Source organism: Contarinia nasturtii, unplaced genomic scaffold (assembly GCF_009176525.2).
Source record: "Contarinia nasturtii isolate CC-2019 unplaced genomic scaffold, AAFC_CNas_1.1 Cnas_scaffold_2903, whole genome shotgun sequence".
In the NCBI taxonomy this organism is placed as follows: domain Eukaryota; kingdom Metazoa; phylum Arthropoda; class Insecta; order Diptera; family Cecidomyiidae; genus Contarinia; species Contarinia nasturtii.
The window spans coordinates 1-9151 of record NW_022200220.1 but is presented as its reverse complement, the minus strand read 5'-3'; the positions used below and the strand labels follow the sequence as shown (position 1 = coordinate 9151).

The following is a 9151-nucleotide window of genomic DNA, read 5'->3' as shown; positions in this document are numbered from 1 at the left end:
AATGCATTCGTAAAATCCAAAAGAACAAGTATAACACATTTTCCACTGGAAATTGATTTGTGAAAATATTCAGTGAGTTGTAAAATTGCTGTTGTACAACTATGACCCTTCCGGAAACCCGATTGATGTTCAGATATCAATTTATTTGTTTCAATGTATTCATTGAATTGTTTACAGCTAATTGAAGAAAAAACTTTTAAAAGAAAATTATCATTACTTATAGGCCGAAAATGTGTCAATAATGATGGATTGTCTATTTTGGGTACTGGTGTTACGGAAATATTTTTCAATTTGTTTGGAAATTATCCAGATGAGAAAGAGGAATTGATAATTATTGAGATAGGTTCAGAAATATAGTTAGCTAGATATTTAAAACACTTTGGTGGGATTCCGTCCGGACCAGTGGCATTGCTTTTAATTTTGTGAATTGCGTTATAAACGTTTTCTGATGAAATTGGGTGAAAATTAATTTTTTTGATTTCTTTGTTTTATTTCAAATCAAATTTTGGGAGTGGCTTTAATTTATTGTAGTAAAGTGTTCATTAAGTTTATCAAGGGAAAAATCACCATTAAAAATAACGTTTTTTGCTTCATTTTTCCGTGCTTTACTAGTGACGCCGAATTTATGAATTAGATTCCATTTATCTTTTGCGTTATCAGCTTCTTCATAATTTTTTGTAAAGATTTCCTTTTTTGAGTCGCGGATAAGATATTTAACTTGATTGTTCAATTCATATGTTATAAAATATTGTTTTATGATTTTGGCAGGATGGAGTTAGTGCAACGGCTGGTGCAGTGACTGGCAGTGCAGGTGCTTTAATTACGAGCGGCGGTGTCAGTGGCACTACTAAGACACAGTCGAAAAATGGAAATATAATGAAAAAAGATAAACGAGGCTCGACTGTTGCACTACAGACGGCTAGTGTTGATATATCAGATGCTTCAATGTACCTGGAAAAAGCAAGCCCATCACTGCAGATAAAACGGAAAAGTAGCAGTGTTGAAATAACATCGAATGGGCCAATAAATAGCATTGATATGGTGCCATTGTCGACATTTGCAAATGGTAATCTTAAATAAATTACTTATTAATTATTATTCATTGTTTTACGATTAGTTTCGATTATCGTCATTCACATTCATACATTAATTGTAATATATGTATTACGTATGGGATTTTCAAATGACGATGATGGAAACAGAATGTATGTAAGATAAAAAAAAAGAGAGAAATAGAGAGTGTGTGTGTCTGGGTGAGTAATTGAGAGATGATTGAAAACCATTCGAATGTAAGAATCTATATAGCTTTGTATGGTCACAAAAGAAACTAAAGTCGTGAAAGCAAACAAATTGCGATTTTCGATTATTCATTAATTATTTTTTAATTATTCGTTCTTTTCTTTTGTGATTCTCTCCTCAGGTAATCCAGTGATCAGTGAAGAAGGTAGTATACCTCCTATATTTTATTTAAATTTAATTCCTCTCATAAGTATGTAAGTAGGGTTTGACCACAGTAAAGTATTGTAATCACCCCAACAATTTGAAATGGTTAATAATAGTTTTTACGCGTTTTGGATCTAAAGAATCACAGAGTAACGGCTTTGTCCATGTTAATGTGGGGATGTGGTACACTGTACCGTGTACGCAAATTATCAGCCATTGTCAAGCTGCGCACCTACCACATAATAAAACTCAAGTGAGATTCAGTGCGGACCGATGGGTACTAGTATCGTATATTCCCCATACAAATTAATTTTATCGATTCTACTAATACGACATCTGTAAAAAAAGATACCGATTTTTGTTACTACTGTTGCTTTGACACAGCTCGAGCGAACTATACGGCTATGGCTGTATTATAGACGACCTAATACAAAAGAACACACAGACTCTGATACTGTGTATCCGATTGACGACTGAGTGCAGAATTTGTAATACATATATGCGTATACGCATACACAGAATCGGAGTTAGTGTATTCCTTTGTAGGTCTACACGAGCTGTATTAAAACACCACTAGTAACAGAAATCGGCGAGTTTTTTAGTAGATGTCGTATTGGTGGAATCGATAAAGAAAAATCTACGATATTAGCGCTCATTGGTGCGGACCGTTGTGTATATTTATGTTCACTCTGTATAGCAATTGCGATACTGTAAATACGTCATCGACTAATGCACTCATCGAACCCAAATAGTATTTTTGACTAGAGATTTTTTTTTTCTTCCACAAAATCGATTACAACTATTTATTTGTGGTCATGGCTTTATTCTTTAATTATATATAAATTCACTTTGTAGTTTCCTAGTAGGATGTCTTATAAATTATTCAAAACATTCAAAACACCTATATAATTAAATTTTTTATGTTCTCTAGGTAGTAAACCATCACCGACCAGTGCGAATGGTGATTATGTCGTCATTGACAACAATATACCGGATACAAATTCTGATTTGTCATCTATGAGCAAACCGGCCACCATCGCTACAACAAACAATAACATACAAATCAGTCAAGTATAAGCAAAGTAAATGAAAGCAATCATTATATGAAACATTAAAAAAAAAAATGTTCACTCAGTAATTAATTTAAGGAACAAGAAAGCCAATCGCTACAGTCTAGTACGTGAAAAATTGATACAAATTCTGAATTCTAAATAACAAATTATTAGAAAAATTCAGGAACTAAAATGTAATCGTAAACATTTTCAATGTAAAACTGTGCTATTTTTCTCTCAATTAATTTTTGGTATTGTTTTTCTATTTTTAATCTTGTTGATTATCGATTCTCTCCTTTTGTCTTTAAGTTTGGGTGTTATTCGTTGAATTTTGAAAAATTATACTTACTTATCCTTTCCAAATAACAGAGACAAATTATTGGACTTAATTTTGTGCGTGAAATGCAATATTAAATAAAATTATTCTAAAACTTGTAAATGCTCGGCTTTTAAATACCAATAACATTTTTTGCATTTTAATTTAAATGAATACAAATATTCAGCGAATTGATTATGTTAATCAGAATTTAAAAAAAAGTCTGAGATTTTGAAAACGTTAAAAAAATAAAAAAGTTGCTAATAAAAAACAAAGTTTTCTTTGACTAAAGTCATACGAAATTAACTTAGAAGCCCGAGTATCACTTACAGTCGGCTTTCAACGCGACTCGATTTAAGAAGCGCCATCTCTTTCACGCCAGGTTCTCATATATTTTTTTCTTGCAAATATTTTTTTCTTGCAAAATTGTATAAATTGAATAAGTTTTGCAATAATAATAACGAAAATAATTAATAGAATTTATAATAAATAAAAAAAATTGAAAAAACACACAAATATTTTATATTATATGATTCACCAGAATAGCTTCACTTCGTGTTGTTTACGTTATTTCTTTTGACAGATATCAATGTTTGACAAATACATATTTTCTCCACGTAACCATCTCTACATATTCTACAAGGCAAAGTCTACAAGGCAAAGCTACATATCATATAATATAAAATATTTGTGTGTTTTTTTCAATTTTTTTTATTTATTATAAATTCTATTAATTATTTTCGCTATTATTATTGCAAAACTTATTCAATTTATACAATTTTGCAATTTTTTTTGTAAGAAAAAAATATATTAGAACCTGGCGTGAAAGAGATGGCGCTTCTTAAATCGAGTCGCGTTCAAATACATTGTCAATATACAACGCAAGTGATACTCGTAGAAGCCAAATCTTTTTTTTTTTTAATTTCCAACATTTTGTTTCTCCAAATAATCATAAATTTATTACGATTAAATATATTGCACACGAAATAATCGTCGAGATTCAATACAACTGTTAAAAAGCAGCGAATAGTAAGAAGAGAAAATGGCTTGGCCATTTTTGATCATTTCTGAGATATTTTTTTACAATCTCATGATTTAAAATGTTTGGATGTAGATTATAGAACAGCTTTAAAATGTCTAAATTTGATATATAAAAAATTCTAATTATGGCATTGGAACAAAAATTCAGAGATGAACAAAAAATAGCCAAGCCCCAAATGTATACACTAGGTATTACATCCAATCATCGCATATTACAAAGCAAATCAAATAGTACATAGTTCAAATTCATTGGATCTTTATATGGAGATTGTTTTTAAAAATTCGATTACATTTAAGCATTAAAAACAGGACATGACAACATTGTTTGATTGTTGTTTCTCATTTTTCTTCAAACTCACTGTAAATATGAATATAATAATTATTATATATGAACATGTTGATTGAGAGAAAAAAAATTATAGGAAGTTTTGGCTGAATTATCCAAATAAATATTGTGAAACAAAAAAAAAAAATCTTACACAAAAACAAACTTCAATAACATTTCAGATTACATATATCATGAAACAAAACAAAATGTTTGTTTAATTATATGCATACAAATATATACAGCACGAAACAGAAGTTCTATTTGACATCATTATACAGTTTATGCAAAATATATATATAAAAAAAAAAACAAAACAAAATATATTGGCCGTTATATCAAATTTTTATTATTTTTTATTGAGCATTTTATGCGGAATTTTTTTTTATAAAGAAAACATGGGTAACTTTTGCTTTAAAAACCAGGTAAATTTGCTTTAAATGCTGCAGCTTCTTTGCGATCTAATGCCTTAAGATCGAACCCAACCAATGGCGCTTGACATTCGGCTTCACGCAATTTGGCCACCCATACCTTTTGTTCACTGCGTAATTTATTAATTTCAGCGTCAATAGTTTTTTGATCTGTGTTTTTTTTTAAATAAACATATGAAATGAAAACATTAGATAATGATAAAAATGTTGCACTTTTTTATTTACCTTCTTTCAATAGAGTGCATGCCTTTTCTTTTTCCATTTTGACTAATATCGGTCCGATGGTAATCCAAACATTTTTGTCATCGTTTTTACCTATGGTTAATCACATATAAAATAATGAAAATTAGTCAATAAGTGATGAAAGTATGATGAAAATAAAATACCCAAATCACGTATTGCTTCACGCGTACTCTGGCGACGTTTATCCAATTCGATAATTTCCAGTCGATATTGAAGTACTTTATCGGCAAAACGCTCGGTATCGATGAGAATTTTCAAAACTGTTTCGCCTGCCTTATTCATTTTATATCAGTTTTCTACAGCCTTGAACCATTTAAGTTCGTATCTGTGCAGAAGAGAAATAATAATTCAAATCAATCTCTCTGCATTTATCGTCTCATTTAAATAATTTATTATTCTATTTGAAACCGATTGCGCGGTGATTTTTCTTTTCAACAATAATAAAAGGATGATGAAATAGAATCATGACAAAAGTTTTCTCAATTGTCGATCTTTGCGCTGAGTTCGCAATTGTTCGGCTCGTAGCTGTCTTTTAGTTTTAACATGTTTAATCGATATTGGTTTGCCTGATTTAATGGCATCACAATCAAATGGTTTGAAATGTGTGACTTTTGGTTTGTTCGGTTGTCGCACACCAAGACCAGATCGTGGTTTTCGTAGTGTTGTTTTAATTGGATAAATTATGCCATCACGTTTCGCACCGAGTCCACTTTCACGATCCCATCCCTGTTTCATTAACATACGAAAGCCGACATTGGACTCTGCAATTCCAAAATGAGGTGCCGATTTCGATAAATTTTCTCGATTAAAGCGATGTAACGTTGAGGCTTCGTGCGACTTTTGGTCGATTTGCAAAAATTCCGTTTGGCAAATATCACAGAAAAATCTCTGCGAACTTGTTTGATCATCATCACTGCTCAAGCAAATTGTTTCAATTGTTTCAGTTTGTTTTTGTTTCAAAAATTCTATAATCAACTGATGCTTTCTTTTTTCGGCCAATTTTAATGCGGTGTCGTTTTGTTTGTTTTCAATATCAATGTTGGCGCCACGTCTAATTAGCACTTTTACAGCGTCCAAATGTCCGTCACATACGGCCATCATCAATGCCGTCCAACCGAATTGATCGGTCACATTTACATTTCGATTGGTTATGTTCATTTCTTCAATTGTCGTCACATCATTACTCACGACAGCCGCAAACAATTTATTTTTGTTAAATGGTAATGTAATGCGTCTGGATTTTCGATGTTCGGTATTGTTTTGTGATTTTACCGGTGCTGTCGATGTTGACGGTATTTGCAAAACACTTTCGTACATTTCACGTGCAACACTTTCATTTTCAACTGCTACACAGAATTTTTGCCGCTTTATACTTATTATTTCATCACCCCTTTCCTTAACAAATCGAAACATTTTTCAAAATTTTGATTTGAAATAATTTTAGCTTACTCTGTTTACGTTGTTTTTACGTTTATTTTCAATTGATTTCTATATGTAGCAACTATCTAGTTGATTCGTTTTGTATGAATATGTCACAATATCCCTTCACAGTGCGACAGAAAACTCATAAATGACATTTCGATTAAATTTACTTCGCCTATTGTCCGTGAGAGGGACATAATGTAACCAAAATCAAAAGCTTAACAGTTGTGAAACTTGTATGTTTACATAGATATTAACTGAAACAAACGCAACGTTGTCCATATTCAAGTGAGTAATACGCCGTTTTTTGGCGATATAAAAATTGAAAATTATGAAAATCATTTCATTATTTTAAACTGACAAAAAATATTGCATTCCAATTTTTTTTTTTACCAAAACTTATGCTTAGACATAAAGAGTCGTTGTGAGTTGTTAACTGAATATTTATTTTTATTTTTTTCTATTTCTTTAATGGTAACTTTATTACTTTAAAAATAAATTTGTGAAAAAATCTTCTGTATCAAAAAGGAAATTACGGTTGCTGTATGAAAAAAATTATAATGTCAATGAATTCCATGAAAATCACGGAAAAGATATTTTCTTTAATCAATTTAGAAAAAAGAACAACACGAAACATTGTTCGGATAAGAAATTTCTCTCTCTCCCTCTCTCTTACTCAAACACATACACAATGTCCGTTAAGGCAATAAAATTCGTTGTATATGAAAATTTGATGCATTTTGGCTATATGCAATTCTACATACAATGTAATAAAGACTTACTGAATGATGCCATTTGATTTGCAACGCAAGAAATCGAGTGAGAGAGAGAATCATAAAATAAATTGATGTTTATTGGTTTGAATCATCTGCTATTAAAATCTTTCATTTGTTCGTTCCGTCGGACTTGTAGTGTGTGTGCAGCATGTTATAAAACCAAATGAAAGCCTTATATATATGCAAGAACATTTTGCTATGTTGAATCGTAGCAAATTGAGATGATTCGGATAAAAAGCACACACACACATACAAAGAGAATAAATGAACAATTGCGAATAGAATAAAAAGTCTCACGCTGTAAGACGAACTTTTCCGTCTAATTGTTTACTTACTTCAATGTTGTGTAATTAATAGGAGTCGGGAAGATTTTGGTCAGATATTGTGATAAACTACGAACGCTTTCCAACCGTGTTAAATGATTTTAGATCATGATAGAACATGTCCAATTAAAAAACATGTTTAATGGTCAAAAAAACAAAACTAGGCTGAAAGTTAGTTGAAAAATCGCGTTAAATCATAGCAGACCATGATTGTCTCCAATTTTGTGTCGAGGAATCCAAATCTAACCAAAAAAATCATCCCCAACTTAGAATAGGTCATCTCCCACCATTTTAAGAATTTTCAAATTCTGACCCAATTACAATACTTTTCCCTTCACACTTCGTGTGGGCGGAAAAGTAAAAACGATTTCTTTCTTTTGTTTTTTTTTTTTGAACATTCTGAAATAGTAAAAATGTTTCAAAGCCAAGAGTGTATTGCTAATTGGTGTTGAAATTGCATGTCGAATCGATCATTGAATGATACGTCACACAATGATTGCGATTATGCAAGAGAGAACCATGGTTGAAACAACAAAATAATTAGCAAGAATCGTAACAGCAATGGTAACAACAACAACAACAAAAATGTGATTGTAGCCGTTATGTGAATGTTTGAATGATAATCTTTGTGGCCACAGATAAACAGCCGGTTGAAGTCATGAAGTGAATGAGATTACATTTCTCGACGAAATAACGCTCGCGGCCAAACACAACAAAATAATAATATAAAATGTGGATGCGATAGTTCTTGTTATTTGTTTTGTGATTGATTAATTGATTACATTTTGATAAAAGTTAATTTTGCTTGAATGAAAACATTCCAACGCGATATTCTCGTCAGATTTACTTGGAAGATAACTAAACAGAACGAGCGAGCGAAAAAGATAGAAGCAAGAAACCATGTTATATTGGAATATATCAATGGTAAAAAGTGATGGCACTAAATTTTATCGAAATGAAGGGAAAAAAAATTGCATGCGCATTCTTTAGTTTTGCAATTAGAAACAGAAAATACATTTAGTCAATGCGGTTCATGAGTCACGAAACGAGCGCTTACAATAATTGTAATCTCAAATGAGAACGCGCGCGCAAATCTCAATCTTCTTTTTTTTCGGTTGGTTTTTGTAACTGATTTGGTTTTTCGTCTCGCATTCAGTTTGCATTCGCTTGCCTGTGCGATATATCTATAGATCCAAGATAGATCGTACAGTATTGTTATTTTTCCTATTTGATATGCCCGTACCACACCGTATATTATAACGTTATACAAACGCTGAAATCGGCACGATGTCATTGCAATCTTCTCTGCAACGTAATTATGATCGTGTAAACTTCTCTTATTAGTTGAATACCATGACAGTTTTTTCACTCTCTCTCTCTCTCTCTCTCTCTCTCTCTCTCTCTCTCTCTTTGTCTTCATCCTTCTTCCGTGTTTTCGAGAAAGATAATGATTTCATCGAGTCTTGACCTTATTGCTGTTGCACACAATAAGAAAAGAACATTTTCATAATTCCCGACACGAAATTCAAATGTTATTTTAGGACTGCATATGTCATAAACTATTGCATATTGTCTAGGGGGAGATTGTGTGCATATAGTCGTGATTTATTGACAAATATTTGCTATATTATATAAAATACTCTTGTAAATACTAGAGTACAATTACTTGCTAGAGTACAAATGGTAAAATACAATATATATTATTGAAAAGAAAATGTTTCAATGAAAAACTGAAAAAATGGTTTTTTCTTGATTTGTATAATTAAAAAAAAATGTTTT

The 9151-nt window shown here is 31.3% G+C and overlaps 3 protein-coding genes across 3 annotated transcripts; 1 reads left to right on the top strand and 2 right to left on the bottom strand.

Moving 5' to 3' along the window:
- Nucleotides 1-751: 751 nt before the first annotated feature.
- LOC116349514 lies at nucleotides 752-2934 on the top strand. The gene is made up of 3 exons (XM_031780992.1): nucleotides 752-1066; nucleotides 1421-1444; nucleotides 2375-2934. The coding sequence occupies exons 1-3, from the start codon at nucleotides 877-879 to the stop codon at nucleotides 2518-2520; spliced, it is 360 nt and encodes a 119-aa protein (XP_031636852.1). The 5' UTR covers nucleotides 752-876; the 3' UTR covers nucleotides 2521-2934.
- Nucleotides 2935-4503: 1569 nt separating this feature from the next.
- LOC116349513 lies at nucleotides 4504-6402 on the bottom strand. The gene is made up of 4 exons (XM_031780991.1): nucleotides 6301-6402; nucleotides 4995-5176; nucleotides 4834-4923; nucleotides 4504-4758 (listed from the first exon to the last, which is right to left on the bottom strand). The coding sequence occupies exons 2-4, from the start codon at nucleotides 5131-5133 to the stop codon at nucleotides 4592-4594; spliced, it is 396 nt and encodes a 131-aa protein (XP_031636851.1). The 5' UTR covers nucleotides 5134-5176; nucleotides 6301-6402; the 3' UTR covers nucleotides 4504-4591.
- LOC116349512 (G patch domain and ankyrin repeat-containing protein 1 homolog) lies at nucleotides 5189-6294 on the bottom strand. Its single transcript, XM_031780990.1, has one exon. It carries the CDS (start codon nucleotides 6262-6264, stop codon nucleotides 5314-5316), a length of 951 nt encoding a protein of 316 aa, XP_031636850.1. The 5' UTR covers nucleotides 6265-6294; the 3' UTR covers nucleotides 5189-5313.
- Nucleotides 6403-9151: the final 2749 nt, after the last annotated feature.